The sequence below is a fragment of the Salmo salar genome, chromosome ssa13, assembly GCF_905237065.1.
Source record: "Salmo salar chromosome ssa13, Ssal_v3.1, whole genome shotgun sequence".
NCBI classification, from domain to species: domain Eukaryota; kingdom Metazoa; phylum Chordata; class Actinopteri; order Salmoniformes; family Salmonidae; genus Salmo; species Salmo salar.
Window position 1 is genome coordinate 77,081,687 of NC_059454.1, and position 22,777 is coordinate 77,104,463.

The 22,777-nt window shown below is 40.3% G+C and overlaps 2 protein-coding genes across 2 annotated transcripts in view; one reads left to right on the plus strand and one right to left on the minus strand.

Annotated features, from left to right (window-relative positions):
- Positions 1-2,813, plus strand: part of LOC106567994 (dehydrogenase/reductase SDR family member 11) — a 55,180-nt gene extending 52,367 nt beyond the window's left edge. The window contains exons 3-7 of the mRNA XM_014137961.2: positions 241-335; positions 552-681; positions 896-988; positions 1,098-1,163; positions 1,883-2,813. Of these exons, the coding sequence (XP_013993436.1) occupies positions 241-335; positions 552-681; positions 896-988; positions 1,098-1,163; positions 1,883-1,924 (426 nt within the window). The 3' untranslated portion in view covers positions 1,925-2,813. The remainder of the gene's footprint in view (positions 1-240; positions 336-551; positions 682-895; positions 989-1,097; positions 1,164-1,882) is intronic.
- Positions 2,814-3,009: 196 nt separating this feature from the next.
- Positions 3,010-22,777, minus strand: part of si:ch211-283g2.1 (sodium- and chloride-dependent GABA transporter ine) — a 28,841-nt gene continuing 9,073 nt past the window's right edge. The window contains exons 4-13 of the mRNA XM_014137960.2: positions 21,413-21,545; positions 21,015-21,149; positions 17,696-17,799; positions 17,390-17,514; positions 17,056-17,168; positions 10,221-10,361; positions 9,492-9,591; positions 9,318-9,418; positions 8,970-9,137; positions 3,010-6,532 (exon numbers count right to left, since the gene is read on the minus strand). Coding sequence (XP_013993435.1) covers positions 6,404-6,532; positions 8,970-9,137; positions 9,318-9,418; positions 9,492-9,591; positions 10,221-10,361; positions 17,056-17,168; positions 17,390-17,514; positions 17,696-17,799; positions 21,015-21,149; positions 21,413-21,545 — 1,249 coding nt within the window. The 3' untranslated portion in view covers positions 3,010-6,403. The remainder of the gene's footprint in view (positions 6,533-8,969; positions 9,138-9,317; positions 9,419-9,491; positions 9,592-10,220; positions 10,362-17,055; positions 17,169-17,389; positions 17,515-17,695; positions 17,800-21,014; positions 21,150-21,412; positions 21,546-22,777) is intronic.

Here is a 22,777-nt window from a genome sequence, read left to right on the forward strand (position 1 = left end):
AGATAGAAGTGAGAATAAGATATATACGAAAAAAGACTGGCTATTTACAAGGGATAAGACAAAGACAGATATACACGTCCTACTGCGCCGCCATCTTGGATATGAGGTGTAATTTCACAAGGGGCATTGGCATTGACACTGTGGAGGACAATAACTACAGTCTTATACACCTAGACAGAATATATTTTTGTTTGTGAAGGCAGATACAAGTGCAAGTTTTTGACAGAACCTCTCCTATAGGTGAATGTCCTGGCCCTGTCCATTTGTACCCGCGAGGCCTACCAGTCAATGAAAGAGCGGAATGTGGACGATGGCCACATCATCAATATTAACAGGTAGACTACAGCTTCTTTTCAGCCTGTTAAATGTCTGTTATTACTGACATTTTATATGATTTAAGACTCTCTCAGGAGATACAGTAAAGAGGGCCTACAATTTTACTCTTGGTTTTAGACCGAAGAGAAGTGTGAGGGATACAGGATGGAGGATGTATCACATACATGCCATTCTCACTTTCTCTCCTTTTCTCCCTCCCTCGCTTACTGCTATAGTATGGGGGGACATAGAGTGGTACCTAGTGCAGATGAACACTTCTACTGTGCCACTAAATTTGCTGTTACTGCTCTAACCGAGGGGCTACGGCAAGAGCTGCGGGAAGCAAAGACTCACATCAGAGCCACGGTGAGAATAGCAGCATTATTATTCTTTCTTTTTCATATGAATCTGACAACTGTCTTATACAATTATTAGATAGAAAGTTGATTGTTTTGTGGGTGTGTACGTACGTATGCACGCTTGTGGTGTGTGTTCACCCGTGCGTGCATACGAGTGTCTGTCTGTGTATATGTACATAAACATCAATAACGAGCATGGTTTGTGCCTTCCTCTTCCATAGTGTATATCCCCTGGAATAGTGGAGACTGAGTTTGCCTTCCGGCACCACAACAGTGATCCAGAGAAAGCAGCTGCTGTGTATGAGAGTATAAAGGTAAGGCAGCTAGACTAGGAGAGTGTGGGTGGGTGGATGGGCCTACCTCTTCTCTCAATACAAATACATTAAGAAATTATTAACTAATTAGCATTTTTTTCCTATGCAGTGTTTGAAAGCACAAGACATAGCCAGTGCAGTCACATACGTTCTGGGCACCCCGCCTCATGTCCAGGTAATGTAGTGCTCTGTCTGTCGCTTCTGTCAATACTTGGCTTACTTATATCCTGCCTCTTTCTCAAGTCAAGACTAACTCCTCTTAGATAGACCAATGGTACTATACACAGAGTGTACAAAACATTTGGCTCTTTCCATGACAGACTGACCAGGTGAATCCAGGTGAAAGCTATGATCCCTTATTGATGTCACTTGTTAAATCCACTTCAATCAGTGTAGATGAAGGGGAGGAGACAGGTTAAAGAGTGATTTTTAAGCCTTGAGACAATTGAGACATGGATTGTGTGTGTGTGTGCCATTCAGAGGGTGAATGGGCAAGACAAGGATTGGTGCCAGGAGCACAGGTTTGAGTGTGTCAACATTTGCAACTATGCTGGGTTTCACGCTAAACCGTTTCCTGTATCAAGAATGGTCCACCACCGAAAGGACATCCCGCCAACTTGACACAACTGTGGGAAGCATTGACGTCAACATGGGCCAGCATCCCTGTGGAAAGCTTTCGACACCTTGTAGAGTTCATGCCCCGACAAATTCAGGCTGTTCTGAGGGCAAAAGGGGTGCAACTCAATATTAGGAAGGTGTGCCTAATGTTTTGTGCACACAGTGTACATTGTCAATGGTCCTGACCTACATAGTCTGAAACACCTCTTTTATAGAGGACATTCATGCAGTTTGTTGAGTTTGTTTGTGTATGTAACCCTGCTTGTTGGCCTCTAGATCGGAGATGTGCAGATGAGGCCGGTGGAACAGGTGTCATAGCAACCGAGCAGGAAGGAATCAGCTGAAGGAGCAGATAGAGCCATGGTGACGACTCCTTAGCGACCCCTGCCGGGCAAGGACGAAAACAAACTAGTATTCAACTGGATTTGGAGTGACGGTATCTGTTTGAGGAGGCGTGTAGGTGGCTGTGTGTGGTGGGTGGGGGGGAGGGGGGTGTCTGGTGAGGAGAGGAGGAGAGGGTGGGCAGGTACTCTTAACCACTACTGAATTACTATGAGTGCTGCAACATGGTCTTTGGTGTATTGCTCTGAAGCCACTGCAAACTTAGGAGAGGAGGGTTGTTGCTCCTGTGGTCATATATTCTACCTGACCATCCTGACAGAGGGAAGAGTATGCCATCAATTGCATATGAATGTTTTTTTTGTTTTTGTAAGTCATAATACATATCTGTTTAAAATGATGGAAGACAACAGTGCTGTTCAATAAAGAATGATAATTATATCTATTTTTTGTATAGGTATTTTAACTTTGATTATTGGTAGATGTGGCTGATATACTGTACTCCCTAACAATAGATGCTCAATCCATTTCTACGGTCTTATGTTTTTAATAACAAGCAGATTTGGTTATCCTGGTATTAAGTCTGCTCGTATGTTTTTCAAAACCCATGTCAACCATCACTAATCAGAAAATGTGTATAAGGGACATTCAAGCACGATTATGCAACCCCATCACTTTGGACCAAGTGCATTTCCCCACTCCCATATGATTTAAATTGTTTTGCACTTTGGATCCATTTGGAGGAGTATAAAGAAAACACTGTCATCTTGTCTAGAGGAAGTAACTAACTTGAGTATACTCTCCCCAAGTGTGTACTTGTATGATATAGTAGATGTTTATCAATAAAAATGATTTAGGAATTGTCAAAGGTGGCTCCTTTTGTGCACCATTATTTGTTTTGATCATGTTAAATCTTTTCAACTTTTGATAGCAATTTACTGTCAATCTAAATAACTACAGTGTTAGTTATTCTGTTAATTGAACAAATATAAACTAGATGGCATAATCTCAGACAGGTTTGTAAACAAAACTGATGATCACAAAAACTTGGCACACCCTTTGGCTCTTGAGTCAGTTGGCTTTTTATTTTGCCTTACATAACATTACAGAGTTGTACAGTATGATTATATCTTGCCTACAATGACAATATTTACTGATTATTCTTATAATACTTATTTTAATAAGTATTATACCTATTTTAATCAGACATCATTTCCTTTCAAACATAAATGTTTTGTTTAAAATGTTATGTAAAATACTCATGACTTTTCCAATAATTTGAGTCACGGAAAGTGACCATTTGTCAGATTGCAATGGATATATTACATAATATATAGCCTATTGGTCGATTTCAATAAAACGTCACAATAACATTGTGCGACAGGTAGCCTAGTGGTTAGAGCGTTGGGCCAGCTAGTTCAAATCCCTGAGCTGACAAGGTAAAAATCTGTCGTTCTGCCCCTGAACAAGGCAGTTATCCCACTGTTCCTAGGCCGTCATTGTAAATAAGAATTTATTCTTAACTGACTTGCCTAGTTAAATAAAAAAATAACATCATCCCATTTTCAACAGCGTTTTTAAGAGTGTACCGGGATGGTTGTTGCTAACGTGCGCTAATGTGACTAGAATTACGTAAGTTACAGCAAACTTTCCAGGACATAGACATGTCTTATATGGGCAGAAAGCTTAAATTCTTGTTAATCGAACTGCACTGACCAATTTACAGTAGCTATTACAGTGAAAATAGCCATGCTATTGTTTGACGAGAGTGCACAACAACAAAAAACTCACGTCAAGTGGTTTGATACATTCACCTCTGAAGGTAAATAATGTACTTACATTCAGTAATCTTGCTCTGATTTGTCATCTTGAGGGTCCCAAAGATAAAATGTAGCATAGTTTGTTTGATAAAATCAATTTTTATATTCAAATGTAGGAACTGAGTTCTACAGTTTGAACTCCTGCTGTCTGGCCCCACACCAACCCCGCCCGGCCATCTAGATGTGTGAACTTAGTGTTTTTCTGTAGGGAAGCTAATTATCCATCATGTATGACATTCCTGGGAGTGTGTAAACTTACATTTTGTATTAGCATATTTTTGTATGTTCTCTATAGTTATGTACTTAAATATATCAATTGACCAATTAGGCACATTTTGGCAGACTTGATACAAAATATTGTACAGTATTGCAATGCTTCACTGTATCAATCTTAAACTTTGCACACGCACTGCTGCCATCTGGTGGCCAAAGTCTAAATTGTGCCTAAATGCCTATATGATATGGCTTTTCTCTTGCATTTCAAAGATGATGATTTAAAAAAAAAATGAAAATGCATGTTTTTTGTTTGTATTAACTTTTACAAGATCTAATGTATTATTCTAGACATTAATTTCACATTTCCACAAACTTCAAAGTATTTCCTTTCAAATGGTATCAATAATAGGCATATCCTTGCTTCTGGTCCTGAGCTACATGCAGTTGGATTTGGGTATGTCATTTTAGGGGAAAATTGAAAACAGGGTCCGATCCTTTTATTTATGATTACTACTGACAGACATGATATAGGCTACATTGATTGACCACGTAAAATTGGCTAGCTAGCTAATAACAGATCACGTCAATATGGCTAGATAACAAGCAAACTTTCAAGGGATAAACTAGATGACTATATCCAAATGTTGGTTGATTTACTTGCCATCTATAGTGGTGATGACAGTAGTCCGACACAATTTACCAGGACGTGGACTTGCCGATTTTCAAGCTCTTTCCAAAAGCCTAAACTCTGATGATGCAAGCTAATGATGTTGTTTGCTTAGCTAGCTACATGTCAAATCGATAGGCACCTTCATGTATCTGAAATTACATGATCATTGATGTTTACGGATCATGAAAAGCATGCAGTTACTTGCTGTATAACTCTGATGATAGAGGTAAATGTGCACAATTGTTTTGCATGGAATAATGCGGTGTTTGTAGTTCTGACTATTAAAACCAAATAGTCGTAACATTTATGTAACAATCCCTTAAACAGCATGTAGTTGTCAATGGTTTTAGCGGAGCTGTGGGTCTCCTTGCGCCCTGACCCACAGCAGCCAAATCAAACATATTGTGGCATTTTATTGTATAAACAACATATTACATGAGGAATATTTCAACAACATGTTCCAAATGCTGCATTTGTTAGATTATTTTATTAACTGCTGTGCTGATCCATAGCTACTGCATCATACTGTACATGTTTTACTAATATATAGCCCCACGGTGGTGGTGTCATAATACCCATAAAATCTAGCGGTAAACCAGAAATGGTTCCAATAATTTTACCACCATTCATTTTTCCCACAGGGAATTTTTGAAACACTTAAAATAAGGGCTGTGTTTTGTGTAGGATTACTCTGACGTGACGTTTTGATAACCATGTAAACCTCTCTCGGACAAGGTGAATTTTATCAATATATTAGTCTCTATTACTCTGATTCGAGACATGCACTCCCTGCAAGCTCCTGCACGTTGTGTCAATGTAAAACTTGTCAATTTAAAGACATTTAGCCAATTTATTAATGACCAAATTTAGCTAACAGACAGTTAATCGAGAGTCCCATCCAGATCATTATGGCATTTCTAGTTCTTTATGATAGCCACATTAGCAGCTAAAAAGGCATTTCATTTTGGGGGGGTAATACATGCGAATATATTGATAAAAGTCACCTTGTCCCAGTGAGATTTACACAGTTATCAAAAAGTCACGTCAGGGTAAGCCTACATGAAAACACAGCCCTTATTTTAAGTGTTTCTAAAATCCGCTATTGTAAAAATTAACAGTGGAAAAACAATTTTAACCATTTCCTTGTTTGACTGCTAGGTTTTATGGGTATTATGACTCTAACTGTGGTACTCTAGAAATACATGTAATACCTCTTCAGCTGTGTTAACCACAAGGTGGTGCTCAAGTGAAAGTTAACATGCTTGAAGGGCAGAACAACAACATCTATAACTAACAGTTCTCAGACCTTTGTACTTTGGTTATCCATGGCTACATATAAAAAAAAAACATAATACCAAAGTTCAGACAGTGCAACATATGGACAGGTTATCATGTACCAGTACCCACTCATGACCAATTCCGATCTTTCAAAGCAGAGATGGGTAAGCTTTTGGGTCCAGGTCCATTTCTTCTATTTGTTATTACATAATTGACTATAACAGTGTTTTAAAAATATCTGTCATTCACTCCATGAAGGAGAACAACCCACTTCCCCATGAGCAGAAGTCCCAAACAACACCAATAGGAATGTTGTTAGACGGTTTTTGTCACGTCATCTACAGACAGTGTGGTTCCCAGTGCCACTGTGAATCAGGATTGACATCCTTAGTAAACCCTCTCCTGGCTCTCCAAGCCTAGCATAGTCCCAGAATCCCAGGCTGGTACAGAGGCCATCAATAGGGAGAGTCAGTATCAGAGGTTTGTCTGAATGTGAGGCTTCTCTGTTTCTCTACCTAAGGAGCTGATGACTGCTATGTTTGGGTATGTGTCTCCTCCCCTCTCATTCTCCAGTGCATAGGGGGTGATTGACTTTACTAATCTCTGGGGGGAGGAAGACAAGACATTATTAGAAGTCTTTAACAACATATGGATTTGGGCTAATTCTGTCCAACAACTTTGCTTAGCCATTACACCAGAACTAGGCTTGGGCAGTAGACCATATATACCATATACTGGGGCATTTGGAAATTACATTTACATTTTTACATTTTAGTCATTTAGCAGAAGCTCTTATCCAGAGCGACTTACAGTAGTGAATGCATACATTTCATACATTTTATTTCTGTGCTGGCCCCCCGTGGGAATCGAACCCACAACCCTGGCGTTGCAAACACCATGCTCTACCAACTGAGCTACAGGGATGGTTTTTCAATACCATCAATACCATTGAAACTATTTATTTGAAGTGTTTCGATAAATGTTAATATTTGTAGCTAATTTTTAAGTGAATACCTGCAGTGAACTTGTGCAATATGTTAGGAGATAAAGCAGATTGCTTTCTTTGTTTCACCTGTCACATTATGAAGCTTACCATAGTTCCCCAGAGCAGTTGAGTCCAGCTGTGTATTGACAGGGTTCGCGTTTTATATCGGAAGTCAGTGTTTTTTAGCTTCAATAGAGTGATCAGGGGCATGCAACTTCAGTTTCCTTCACCAAAAATTAATTTGTGCAACACATTCGGCAGAAAATAGCTTCACTTTCATCAGATGACAACAGAAGTGCAACGCTATTTGGCAGGCAGCCACACAAGTAAATGAGCTTACAATGAAAAAGCTGGTATTATTTAGCAAAAACGATGGATGGCCATCATATTTCTAATGTTAATCATAGAAAGAATGTAGCCAGCTACATTTCCTGTTGTTAATCTTGCATTTTACCAGAGAATTCTCCAGGCCACACATTTCTCCAGGCCACACTTGCTGGAGAAATGTAGCTACTGTGAGAGCAAAATTGCAAGATTATGTTATAATACTGTAATTGCATCAAATGGTTGTTTTATGCAACAGAATAGAGGGTTCTTTTAACTCTATTGTGACTGTGTGAACTGAAAGTGGGCCTCTGGGAGATTGAACAATGACAGGAGATTTATTATGTCTTTGGGTGATACCAGAGCATGAGTTAATGTTTATGTTCTATAAGGTACCAGGGAGAGATGGCTTGGGACCAGACCCTGGTTTCTACAAAATGAGAACAGTTTTTACAGCAGATACTGTCTGCTGTGTATTATAAGTAACTTTCATACAAATCTTAACCTTGTGACCCATTCCATACATCTGGTGTTTGCAATGTAGACTGAAGGGGGTGTTTGTCATGTAGACTGAAGGGGGTGTATCTTTGTCTCAGGGCTATCAAAGAATCATCTGAGGGTGATTCATTGACCAGCCATTATTATCGTAGAGCACTCAATCAATTCACTTTATATGTGTGTGTTGTATTGACCTGCGCCCTTATTAATAAGTGAATAAAGATTTAGTTTAAGTATAACGCTGACTTGTATGATAAGTTTGTCTCCTCATTTGATAGTAAAAAAATTAACCACCACACTACACATCACTCAGAGCGCTGTCTGCTGATAGAATGCATTGGTGAATTCTCATCCAAGTGGAGAAGAGCAACTAAAGCACAAAATTAGTCTGATGCCAAGCAGAAATTACAATAAAGCATTTTAGATCATGGGTTTACAAAACACAGCAAGATATTTCTTATGTGTTTTATCTTTTTTTCTGCATAAAAAACACAGAATTCTGCATTAACGCCTCCCCTAAGTTTAACTTGCTAGTTATTCAAGTAAGTGGCTGAATTAATAAGGAGACGGGTCATCATATAGTGTTAGCTTTCTGCCATGTTTGAGAAATCTGTACAGCTTCCACTGCTATCTTGATTTCCTTGCGTTTTTTTCTCCTCTCCGTTGTCGGCCCATTCTCCGAGTAGAGCAGGCAGGCCCATTGCCCTAGCGACTCCAGACTCCAGACACCGCGTGTACACATGCTTCTCCAGAACCAGTACTTTTCTTCCTTCAGACAAGCATTCCTCAAAACTTTGTTCATTTACAAGCGAATGTGAATGAGAGACATTGTGCAAATATCCAAACTCACCAAAAATGACATTCGGTAGCGCCTACCTATATATGTATAATTTTATGAGCTGGATTGCCTGTCTTTGCAATTAGTTTATTTTCGTTTGTGTTCGTTAGCATATTTAGCTAGCAGCTTCCATGGAAATTCGCAATTATTGTGCTAATTCTGCATTCTGGTAATAGATGCCCAATGGCCTTTTTTGCATTTTTTGGTGCCCCCAAGTGTACTAAGCTGGTAATACCGTAAGTCCCGGGATGAGAGAAGGACAGTATGACAATATGAAAATCTGGATACCGCCCCACCCTATCCAGAACCTCTTGACAAGGTTGCTAGATGTTGTACTAAGGTCAAAATAATGCTATAGGTAGAGAGAGAGAGATTGATGTATAGTAATACAGTACCTCAGTGAAGGTGCCTGGCAGAACCCACAGTGTGTGAAGAGCCCCGAGTGGGATCCAGATTATGGACGCCATAGCGATGACCCAACCAATCCCCTGAGCCCACGGGGGATACACGTAGTCCTCATAGCGAGCTGGTTTAAACTGGATGATTGTGAACACCAGGATAATCTGTTGCACCAGAGGAGAGAGAGGGATGAATCAAATACCTTTATCAATTGCATTCAAAGTATACCTACTCTCAAAACCAGATGTGCCCTTGTCAATTTTTTGGACATTAGACAATGTCAACTGTATGGCGTTTTATTTGTAGACACTATAGTTCTGTTAGGGTGAATGATGATGACTCACAGTGATCAGAAGAGGAGCCACAAACATCCAGCACACTTTGAAGAAGATATTAGGCCTGTTTCCTGTCATCTCCTTTAAGTTTGCCGAAAGCCTCCTAACACCTGTCAGAATGAATTTATTAATTTCATTCCTGTAATGACTAACATGCATATGTTAGACACACACTGGTCTCACCATAAAGCCCGCAGATGGCCAGCACCTCAAAGAAGGCCAGGAACATGAGAGACACTATGGCCGTGTAGTGGTCCATCAGCTGGAATACATAGATCCCCACCTGGTCAAAGAGAGAGAGTATTTAATAGCAGCTGTAAGAAAGAACTAATCTCTTTGGACAGAACATTACATCAGTGACGTAACATATGCTAAAATAATCTGGGATGCAACTACTAATGAGTAAAAGTAGTTCCAGTGCTTTGGCATTCTGTCACTGGTTATTTAGAAGTATCAGGATTGGGTGAATGTGGTGCTTAAAGTGTGGGCAAGGTTTTCAAGCAATGATTTCAAGCTATGATTTCAAGTGGAAAGTTTTTGGAAGGAGGGGGGGCTTTGGCTGAGATTTAGCATTTAAAAAGTTGGAGACTAAGCTAGTCTTGTTAGTACCTTTTCTCATACATCTCCACCTAGAACCTAATCAAGCATCTGATGCAATTATATACGATTTTAGTTCTGAGTTTCTGAGATTAATAAAGACTTAACCACACTACATTATTAAAATATAATCCTTTTTTGGTTCTATATATAGCACGATTTCATCTAACAGTGTACAATTGGGTAGAGTATAATTATATTACCCTAAGTGCACTTTATTACTAGTCTAGTCCAATACTTGTCCTGGATTATTGCTGTGCTGGAGTTGTCTGATGAGTGTACACCTATATGGCCTAGGCGTTCACTCCAGGGTACCTGCATGACATGGGGTATCCCCAGCAGAAAGGCAGTGCTGCAGACTGCCAGAACCAGCATCTCCTTGTGTCTCAGAAACTTCATCAGGGGCCCTCCAAACTCATCCATTAGGCTGGTCACCATCACCTCCACCATGGCAAACTGAGAAATATATATACTTTTTAAAATCATAACATGGTAACATTCCGACATGGAGATACCAATATAATAACGTCTTTTAGCATATTTATTTTTTGTTCATATACAGTACACACCAGATACAAACATACACATACAAACAACAAATTACAGACGGACACAAACAACAACATCTCATCTGCTCAGACCCGCATATTCACACCCCCATCCCTGGTGCCTGCAATATTGTTTGCCACATGGCCTTAAATTGTGCCTATTTGTTTTTCTCAGTCGCCCATACTATTTCAATAAAAAATATAGATTTTTCCATTGTGTTAATGATGGCGAATTGATTGATGTCTACATTTTCAGTATACGTTTTTTCAAGTTGAGTGATGAAAAGAGAATTGTCCAGCCCATTGGGTATCTCACTACACTCCCATATTCCATGTCTGGAAATATGCAGACAGACGGATTGCATGTAAATTTACATTGTAATACTTCTGACAGCCAACTTTCTAGATCCGCCCATAACTTTATTGCATTCCTAGAAAGCATGGATTATTGAGTCCTTGTTAGTTTTACACTTATAATAAAGGCTTTCTTACTGCAACTATCTGGTAACAATGACTTGGCATTTTTTCATCTGTGTCAAAAATACATAATGCCCTTCAGTTTGAATCTTGACATTCTCTTCTCATCGTTTAATGGCTGTTTTATGAGGCCATTCGGCAGATGGCGATGAGTCTTGTGACTGTCCTTTCAACCTGGCAGGTAGGACAAACCTAAACAAACTGAAAACTCAGAATCACTATCTGCATGTGAAGGATAGGCTGTCAAGTTATTATAAAGGCACAGATTTTATTTTTTTTGTATTATTATTATTTATTTTTTTGCTGCTGTTCCTCACTATTATCTATGCATAGTCACTTTACTCCTACCTACATGTACATATTACTAGGGATGCACGGTATATTGGTGAGCATATCGGAATCGGACGATATTAGCTAAAAATGCCAACATCGGCTGGCAAATGCCAACAAATGCCAACACCCGATGTTGGCAAAACCGATGTCAAAGCTGACGTGCATGCCTATATAACGTAGGTAGATGACGTAATGACGCCACAAAAAATACAGTGCTACACAGAACAAAAGCAAAAAAATACTAAGAGCACACATCCAACAACTAAACAAGTTCAAGTCGAGCAGTCATTAGAAAGAGTAAGAACATGTCAGCGAGACAACTCAAGGGCGAAATCCATTAACGGCAAGATAATGGAATTCATTGCCCTTGAAAATCAACTGTTCTCTGTTGTGTATGATGTTGGTTTTCGCCGACTGGTCGAGCACCTCGAGCCCCGGTACACACTACCAAGTAGGCGCTGTCATGACGTTGGCCTGTGGGTAAGGTTTATGACCCCCCCATAAATACCTTTCTCCCTTCCCCTCTCTTTCTGACCCTACTGAAGGACTTGAATAGCCTGTGTTAAATATAGAGAGTCTGGGAACATCAAACAAATGGGGAAAGGGAACCATATTTTGGTAATAAAACCAGTTGGAAATATGCTTGGGAACGTAATGAGTATGGATGTCAGTTTGGTTGTCATCTGAGACATTATGACTGATGACAGGACGACATAAACTGTACCTGAGAAAGTATACACCCTCTAGTTATCAGAGTAACATGGAATTGTTATGCAATTGAAATGTTTGATATTGAAATTGTTTGTTAGGAGAATAAATGTAATTTTAGCTTCCAAATGAGAGAATTGGGTTTTCATAAGGAAAGTGCCCTGCTTGATCAGTGGCCCACCCCTGTGAAGAGACAGGGGTTATAAACGATGAAACACATCCTTCCCCCTCTCCACTATATAAGCCTTTGACGAAAAGATAACCATTGTTCCAGTACGTGAGGTCTGCAGCCTCTACGTTAGAAGGACACACGTCAAGTACAGAACTAAGCCAACCTCGGCGTGAGCTTTGGTGGCGAATGGTATGAACTTTGAGCTTATTCACTACAGAAGTGATACTTCCTAGCCGTTGAGTTAGCAGCGGCCGCTGTAGACGGGGGCTATGAAAGGACGGACGACGGATCCAGTCTAACAGACAGACAAAGATACCACCACGTATCCAATTTACCACCAGAGACATTCTTCCGAGGACAGGAAGATCTGTTGGCCAACCCGGCCAGCATCTACGACCAATCTACCGAAGCGCAGCTCAGAGTAAATATTTATTGCATTTTCCTTTTCCAAATGGGCGGTAATTTAGAATGCATAAGATAATGTATTTACAATAGCATAGCTGCTGTTTCTTTGTTCCTAAGTCTTCCCGCTCTTTCATTCAAGCCCAACCCCCTTTCCTTTGTGTAACCAGCCATCATGTATGACATCATTTGTATTCGATGTATTTGTAATTCTGTGTGATTAGTTTAGGTATTTAGTAAATAAATAATTAAACCCATTTTGTATTGCTGATTCAACTTGTTTGCCAGGGTTCGTGAAGATAGCCAAGAATTTACAACTTTCATTATGAGACTGAAAATAAGATAAGGGTTAATATTGACTGCTATCGATGTAAAATATGACTAAGTATTTTAAGAGTTTATTCGGAAGATAACGGCTCTATAAACGTTCTTCCGTGGTGCCCCGACTTTCTAGTTAATTACATTTACATGATTAGCTTAATCAGGTAATATTAATTACAGAGAAAGGATTTTATAGGTTAGCATGTCATATCACTTAATCCGGCATAGCCAAAGACACGACAGCGCTATTTTTCAGATGTTTACCTACCGGAGTTAAACAGTATTGTTGAAACGTACATCTATGAGCTACCGTAAATTCTGGACTATAAGGCGCAACTTTTTTCCCAGGCTTTGAACCTTGCGGCTTAAACAATGACGCGGCTAATATATGGATTTTTCCCGCTTTAAATTTTTTTTCCCCAAAAAAACACATTCTGTGACGTGCTCAGTTTTTTGGGCGGCATGAAGCTTTCATTAGACCAATGAAATTGCCGAACGGGTTAAGGTCAAACAACTTTTTTGTTTACTGTTTAGATTAAATCGAGCGCTCTCAAACTTCCCATCATTCTGATTACGGTAGTCATTTTGTCACCCTCATTATGGCAAAGACACGGAGAAATGCATATGATGCAGCTTTCAAGTTGAAGGCGATTGATCTGGCTGTTGGAAAAGGAAATAGAGCTGCTGCACGGGAGCTTGGTCTTAATGAGTCGATGATAAGACGTTGGAAATAGCAGCGTGAGGAATTGACTCAGTGCAAAAAGACAACTAAAGCTTACTGCAAATTTTTTATTTTTTGTTACAAGCCGTGTTTCGTTAAAGCCTATTTATTTTTGTTACAAGCCGTGTTTCGTTAAAGCCTATTTATTTTTGTTACAAGCCGTGTTTCGTTAAAGCCTATTTATTTTTGTTACAAGCCGTGTTTCGTTAACCTGTCTGGGCTTGCGTCCCACCCTAATCAACAGCCAGTGGAATCGCGTCGCGCTAAATGCAAAACCTCATAAATGCTATAACTTCAATTTCTCAAACATATGACTATTTTACACCGTTTTATAGATACACCTCTCCTGAATCGAACCACGTTGTCCGATTTCAAAAAGGCTTTACAGCAAAAGCAAAACATTAGATTAAGTCAGCAGAGTACCCAGCCAGAAATAATCACACAGCCATTTTCAAAGCAACTAGCATGCATCACAAATACCCAAAACACAGCTAAATGCAGCACTAACCTTTGACAACCTTCATCAGATGACACTCCTAGGACATCATGTTACACAACACATGCATTTTTTGTTCGATAAAGTTCATATTTATATATAAAAACAGCATTTTACATCGGCGCATGACGTTCAGAAAATCTTTTCCCTCAAATGCTTCCGATGATCAGCGCTACAATTTACAAAATTACTATTCGAAAACATTGTTAAAATGTAATATTGTCATTCAAAGACTTATAGATTAATATGTCTTGAATGCCATCTCTTTGCCAGATTTAAAAATAACTTTACTGGGAAATCACACTTTGCAATAAACGACGTGGTATGCCCAGAAAAAAAGTCTAGGCTATAAATGTTGGAGCCATCTTGGAACGATCAACCATCAAAAATACTATTGTAAATAATCCCTTACCTTTGATTATCTTTATCAGAAGGCACTTCTAGGGATTCCCAGGTCCATAACAAATGTAGTTTTGTTCAAAAAAGTTAATAATTTATGTCCCAATAGTGTTAGCGCGCTCTGAAGGCTAGTGAAAATGTACCGTGTGCGTCTGACTTGTCGTCAGGAATGAGCAAAGAAATATATTTAAGTTCGTTCAAACATGTCAAACGTTGTATAACATAAATCTTTAGGGGCTTTTTCAACCAGGGCTTCAATAATATTCCATTGGGACGGTTGCATTGTCTTTCAAAACGTTTCGAAAAGGGAGAGTACCCATGGGCGCCGACGTCACAATGGTAATGGTCCATCCCCTGTGACCAAGGTAAACATCCTCTCTTTCAGTCAATTTTGATAGTAGGAGGCTCAAACCACTTTGTAAAGACTGGGGACATCTAGTGGAAGCCATAGGAAGTGCTAAATGAATCACAAGCCCCTGTGTGTTTCAATGGCAAATGTTTGAAGTGATATCCACACATCAGATTTCAGTTTCCTGTCAGGATTTGTCTCAGGGTTTTGACTGCCATATGAGTTCTGTTATACTCACAGACACCATTCAAACAGTTTTAGAAACTTTAGGGTGTTTTCTATCCAAATCAAACAATTATATGCATATTCTAGTTACTGGGCAGGAGTAGTAACCAGATTAAATCGGGTACGTTTTTTTATCCGGCCGTGCAAATACTGCCCCCTAGCCCTAACAGGTTTAAAGCCTGTGTAAAGTTCATTTGTTTCAATGTACCGGTAGGCACCTGCGGCTTATAGACATGTGCGGCTTATTTACGTTCAAAATATATATATTTTTAAATTCAGTGGGTGCGGCTTATATTCAGGTGCGCTTAATAGTCCGGAAATTACGGTACTTGCTATGGGCGTCACTGCTATTAGCTTCATGACTGACATTTTGACCAGCGATGTCAGCCCCATGAGCATGCCGAGTCTGACAGCACAGTGGGTTGACAAGGATTTTGTACTGAGGAAAGCTGAATTGCATGCTCAAGAATGTGCTGGTTCTCATACCGCTACTGCCATTTCAATGGCATTTGAGAACATGTTTGAAACTTGGAAACATGAACACACTCTTAGAGCCATTCGAACAACTGACTCGAGAAATAAGCTCATCAACTGCGTATGCAGCAGATATGATACCCTCTGTCATGGAATTGAAACACCTGCTCAACAAAACTGCCGACACAGACCATGGGGTTAAAACTTACAAAAGTACTTGAGGCTGTGAACAAGCGATTCGGTGGCATTCTCGCTGAGCCTCTTTACTGTGTTGCCACCATGCTCGATGCTAGGTACAGTGAGGGAAAAAAGTATTTGATCCCCTGCTGATTTTGTACGTTTGCCCACTGACAAAGAAATTATCAGTCTATAATTTTAATGGTAGGTTTATTTGAACAGTGAGAGACAGAATAACAACAACAAAAAATCCAGAAAAACACATTTAAAAAATTTTATAAATTGATTTTCATTTTAATGAGGGAAATAAGTATTTGACCCCTCTGCAAAACATGACTTAGTACTTGGTGGAAAAACCCTTGTTGGCAATCACTGAGGTCAGACGTTTCTTGTAGTTGGCCACCAGGTTTGCACACATCTCAGGAGGGATTTTGTCCCACTCCTCTTTGCAGATCTTCTCCAAGGGACTGTAGTGACAACGAGGGACTGTAGTGACAACTCTTGCATTGAGATGCAGTGCCTTAGACCACTGCGTCCATGTGTGTTTTAACTATTTAACTGTACTAGAATGCTTAAAAGGCCGCTAAAATGTTAAATATCGGCTATCGGTATCGTTTTTTTTTGGCAAGGAAAATATTGGATATCGGTATCGGCCAGAAATGTCATATCGGTGTATCCCTACATATTACCTCAATTACCTCGAACTAACCTGTACCCCCACACATTGACTCGGTACCGGTACCCCCTGTATATAGCCTCCTATTGTTATTTTACTCCTTTTTTTATTTACATTTAACTTTTGTTTATTTAGTAAATATTTATTAATATTAAAGCATTTCACGGTAAGGTTGTATTCGGCACATGTGACGAATACAATTTGATTTGATTTGATATTGCATTACTTTCTATTGGAACTGTAACTGCTGTAGTTAAAGATAGATTTTTGGTTCCTGGAATCATTTGTGACAGACGATTATACATTTTACTGGATATTGTATTCATATATTTATAGTAATTACCATAACTTAACCATGTGGCCAAACAAAGAGAACGTGACCAGGGCAGCAGGTAGCCTAGTGGTTAGAGCGTTGGACTAGTAACCGAAAGGTTGCAAGATTGAATCCCCGAGCTGACAAGGTTCTGCCCCTGAACAAAACAGTTAACCCACTGTTCCTAGGCCGTCATTGAAAATAATAATTTGTTCTTAAATGACTTGCCTAGTTAAATAAAGGAAAAAATTCATTAAAAAAAGACAACGTGAGAACAAATGCATCTGTTTCAAGTAGAGAAAAGTGTATTTAGTATCATGTGATAGTGGGTTTAGGTTAGGTAATGTACAGTTAGCTACCTGGCTGTCCAGCCCAAGGCACAGGAGCATGAAGAAGAACAGAATTGCCCACAGCGGAGCCACTGGCATCGTTGCAAAGGCTTGTGGGTAAACAACAAAAACCAGTCCTGGACCTAGATGCAAAATAATTCAGAACACACATGCATTGTTATTATGACTTTGGTGTCTAAACTCTTTTATGGAACAATCTTGGTGAAATTAGTATGCTTTGCCTCAAATACATGCACTGTAACTGGAAATGGTACATTTCCTAAATGAAAATGTGTGGTCTTGCGTCAGCTGTCCAAGTATTTCCCCTCCCTAAATGATCTTTAGTTTGCTTACACAAACTCACCATCTACAGCCAGCTCACTGACAGGTATGTTCTGGAGATGTGACATGTAGCCGAATGCGGAGAAGATGACAAAACCTGCCAGAATACTGGTCAGGGAGTTGGTGATGGAGATAGCCAGGGTGTCTCTGTGGGGAAAAAAGGGATGTGATGGATGAATCAATCCAGTACGCTGTCCGGTGTCCATATTAGGACAGCACCTGCTGAGATTGACCTAATATGGACACCGTAACAATGTGAAAATATATTTGAACTGACTTTTAACTGATTTGACCTGACTACAAACTCTCCTCAAAGTGAGCTTCTCACTTTAATATGTTGTTGTTGAAGTTGTTATAGCTGGACATGGCCATGAGGGAGCCAAAGCCTATCCCAATGGAGTTAAAGATCTGAGCTGCAGCGTTGACCCAAACCTGGAACAAAACACAAGGAATTCCGTCTAATAATGTACTGTACCTCTAATAGCACCATAAAACTCATCCACACTGATAGAATAACAATGTTATGCTAACAATCACCCTAGCTGGCAGTTAACCATAACACATCCAAGCTCTTTACCAGCAGCACCCGACCTCGACATGTCTTCACAAAAACTCCTCCCGAGCCCCTCTTCTCCTGAAATGATTTAGATCCTTATCTATGGCTTATTTAAAATCAAATCAAAGTTTACTGGAAATGCTTGCGAAATGCTAATGTTTCTAGCTCCAACAGTGCAGTAATACCTAGCAATAAAAAAGCAACACAAATAGTCCCCAAAAATAAAATGTAAATAAAGAAATTAATAAATATCAGAAAAAGCTATGTCTGGAATATTTATACTGAACAACAATATAAACGCAACATGCAACAATTTCAAAGATTTTGCTGAGTTACAGTTCAAATAAGGAAATCAGTCAATTGAAATAAATTCATCAGGCCCTAATCTATGGATTTCACATGACTGGGCAGGGGTGTAGCCCAGGAATAGGCCCACCCACTTGGGAGCCAGGCCCACCCACTGGGGACCCAGGCCCAGCCAATCAGAATTAGTTTTCCCCCACAAAAGGGCTTTATTACAGACAGAAATCCTTCTCAGCATCCCCCTCAAATGTTCCCACAGGTGAAGAAGCCGGATGTGGAGGTCCTGGGCTGGCGTGGTTACCCGTGGTCTGCGGTTGTGAGGCCGTTTGGACGTACTGCCAAATTGTCTAAAATTACATTGGTGGAGGCTTATAGTAAAGAAAGGAACATTGAATTCTCTGGCAACAGCTCTGGTGGACATTCCTGCAGTCATCATGACAATTGCACGCTCCCTCAAAACTTGAGACATCTGTGGCATTGTGTTGTGTGACAAAACTGCACATTTTAAAATGGCCTTTTATTGTCCCCAGCACAAGGTGCACCTGTGTAATTATCATGCCCCCCCCCTTTGTTCAAGGACACATTATTCCATTTCTGTTAGTCACATGTCTGTGGAACTTGTTCAGTTTATCTCAGTTGTTGAATCCTGTTATCCTGTCTCAGCCTATTTATGCTGCAGTAGTTTATGTGTCGGGGGGCTAGGGTCAGTCTGTCACATCTGGAATATTTCTCTTGTCTTTTCCGGTGTCCTGTGTGAATTTAAATATGCTCTCTCTAATTCTCTCTTTCTCTTTCTTTCTTTCTTTCTCTCTCTCGGAGGACCTGAGCCCTAGAACCATGCCTCAGGACTACCTGGCTTGATGACTCCTTGCTCTCCCCAGTTCACCTGGCCGTGCTGCTGCTCCAGTTCCAACTGTTCTGCCTGCAGCTATGGAACCCTGACCTATTCACCGGACGTGCTACCTGTCCCAGACCTGCTGGAACCCTGACCTATTCACCGGACGTGCTACCTGTCCCAGACCTGCTGTTTTCAACTCTCTAGAGACAGCAGGAGCGGTAGAGATACTCTCAAAGATCGGCTATGAAAAAGCCAACTGACACTTACTCTTGTGTTACTGACTTGTTGCACCCTCGACAACTACTATGATTATTATTATTTGACAATGCTGGTCATTTATGAACATTTGAACATCTAGGCCATGTGCTGTTATAATCTCCAGCCGGCACAGCCAGAAGAGGACTGGCCACCCCTCATAGCCTGGTTCCTCTCTAGGTTTCTTCCTAGGTTTTGGCCTTTCTAGGGAGTTTTTCCTAGCCACCGTGCTTCTACACCTGCATTGCTTCCTGTTTGGGGTTTTAGGCTGGGTTTCTGTACAGCACTTTGAGATATCAGCTGATGTAAGAAGGGCTATATAAATAGATTTGATTTGATTTGATTTATGTTCATACAAATACTTACACACGTTAAGTTTGCTGAAAATAAACGCAGTTGACAGTGAGAGGACATTTCTTTTATTCGGACAGTTTATTTGGACAGTTAAGCTACTTTTTTTACTTGGCTCAAAACATAGAAATTAAAGCACTTTATGTATCTAATCCCCACATTTGACGAGGTCATAAATATTTAGAAAAATTTGCTTATAGTGTATAAATGCAGTCTAAGGTTTAGTGTTTGGTACCGAATTCCTTGCACACAATGACTACATCAAGCTTGTGACTACAAACTTGTTGGACGCATTTTCAGTTTGTTTTGGTTGTGTTTTGGGTTATGTTTTGCCCAACCAGCGACTCACTACCTCATCCTAATTGTGCAGTACAGGGGGCTCTGAAAAAACGTTAAGAGGTTCCAGAAATATCCAAATGCGTAATTTTAGAAACGGAAAATCTCTCAGTATAGTGATGCAGGTCATTAGATGTTGTGTCATTCCGAACTTAATCCGCAACGTTATATTCCATTTTATTATGAGATTTTAGTAGCAGGCTACACAGAGAATGGAACAGCTCGAGCTGCGCAAAATTGAATATAATGTTGCGGATAAAGCTCGGAATAACAATTTCATGTGTACATAATTTCTGCGAAAGCCCTGTATGTGCTAGCCCTGTCCTTTAGCATAGCACCAACCTCGGTGTTAATCCAGGCCTTTTGATTAGGGAGGTAAATCACTGGTTGGGGTAAATCTCTCAAAAACAGTGCTAGCTGTGCCACTAGAGATCCTGCTTCGAGTCCAGGCTCTGTTGCAGCCGGCCGCGACCGGGACACCCATAGGGCGGCGCACAATTGGCCCAGCGTTGTCCGGGTTAGGGGAGGGTTGGCCCGGCAGAGATGTTCTTGTCCCATCACGCACCAGCGACTTCTGTGGCGGGTCGGGCGCAATGCACGCTGACACGGTGGCCAGGTGTACAGCGTTTCCTCCGACACATTGGTGCGGCTGGCTTCCGGCTTAAGCGGACATTGTGTCAAGAAGCAGTGCAGCTTGGCTGGGTTATGTTTCGGAGGACGCACAGCTCTCAACCTTCGCCTCTCCTCTAGTCCGTATGGGAGTTGTAGTGATGGGACAAGACTGTAACTACCAATTGGATATGATGAAAAAGGGGGTAAAACAAAAATTATAATAAAAAAGAGAAAAAGTATTTTTTTTAAGTTTCTCAAAAACAAGTGAAATCAAGAGAAAAAATATTCTGGACCCTTCTATAACATATCATTTACATAAAAAAGAGAGATTTGGTTGTAAAAAAGCTAACTTTGCCTTTAAGGTTAGGGATCGGGTCTGTACCTCCGTCCTCTTACCTCCAACTCCAGGAGTTTCTCCCAGTTTGGCACGATGAAAAAGCGGATGCCTTCCATAGCTCCTGGGAGCTGGACATTGTTTATCAACAGAGCTAACAGGATGACATATGGGAAGAGAGCCGTGAAGTATACCACCTGGAGGAGACACACACAAACAGTAGTAAAAATATGATATTATAAAATGTTCACAATGGCCAAAAATCAACAAAAACTTGGACTAACTCTGAATCAATGTAAAAGAGCCAAACGTTATGTTGACGTAAGAGTAAAAAATTACTGAACAGAGATAAGAACATTTACTCACTCCTCTTTTTTTACTTGGAAAGCATATCATCGAACTAGTCCTGATCTCTCTCTCTGTGTCAGCATGTCTATCTGTCTCTTTCTCTCTCTTTTACCTTCCCTGTTGACTTGACCCCCTTGAAGATGCAGAAGTAGAGGAGGATCCAGGCCAAAAGGAGCAGGAGAAAGAGTTCCCATCGCAGCACCCCGCTCTCCTCCACTCCCCCTGTCCTCTCCAGCATCCTATAACTACAACACAATTGCTTTATTTTTTGCTGTCACAGTACCCAAGGCTGCCAGCGCACTCCCTGCAGATCTCCCCACAAGCATCCTGGGGGTTCAAACCGGCAACCCTCCAGCTCCCAGTCTGCTTCTTTAACCTCAAGCCTACCACCACACCCATAACACACACAGAGACACAAACAACAGCTCTGATGTGTAAAAATAAAAAAGCAGACACTGAATATCCCTTTGAACATGGTGAAGTTATTAATTATGCTTAGGATGGTGTATCAATACACCCTGTCACTACAAAGATACAGGCGTCCTTCCTAACTCAGTTGCCGGAGAAGGAAGGAAACCGCTCAGGGATTTCAACGTGAGGCCAATGGGAATTTTAAAACAGTTACAGAGTTTAATGGCTGTGATAGGAGAAACTGAGGATGGATCAACAACCAAGATACTCCACAAAACTAACCTAAATGACAGAGTGAAAAGAAGGAAGCATGTGCAGAATAAAAATATTCCCATGCATCCTGCTTGCAACAACGCAAGTAAAACTGAAAAAAATGTGGCAAAGAAATTAACTTTATATCCTGAATACATTTTTTATATTTTAGTCATTTAGCAGACACGCTTATCCAGAGCAACTTACAGTAGTGAATGCATACATTTCATACATTTTTATTTATTTATTTATTTATTTCTCCGTACTGGTCCCCCATGGGAATCGAACCCACAACCCTGGCGTTGCAAACACCATGCTCTACCAACTGAGCCACACAGGACCATACAAAGTGTTATGTTTGTGGCAAATCCAACACATCACTGAGTACCATTCTTCATATTTTCAAGCATGGTGGTGCCTGCATCATGTTATGGGTATGCTTGTCATCGTCAAGTACTAGGGAGTTTTTTTAATAAAAAGAAACGGAATAGAGCTAAGCACAGGCAATATCCTAGAGAAAAACCTGGTTCAGTCTGCTTTCCAATTGACACTGGGAGAGAAATTTACCTTTCAGGAAGACAATAACCTAAAACACATGGCCAAATATACACTGGAGTTGCATAACAAGATTACATTGAATGTTCCTTAGTGGCCTAGTTGCAGTTTTTACTTAAATCGTCCTGAAAACCAATGGCAAGATTTGAAAATGGCTGTCTAGCCATGATCAACAACCAACTTGACAGAGCGTAAAAAGCAGAGTGTGCAAAGTTGTCATCAAGGCAAATGGTGGCTACTTTGAAGAATCTCAAATATA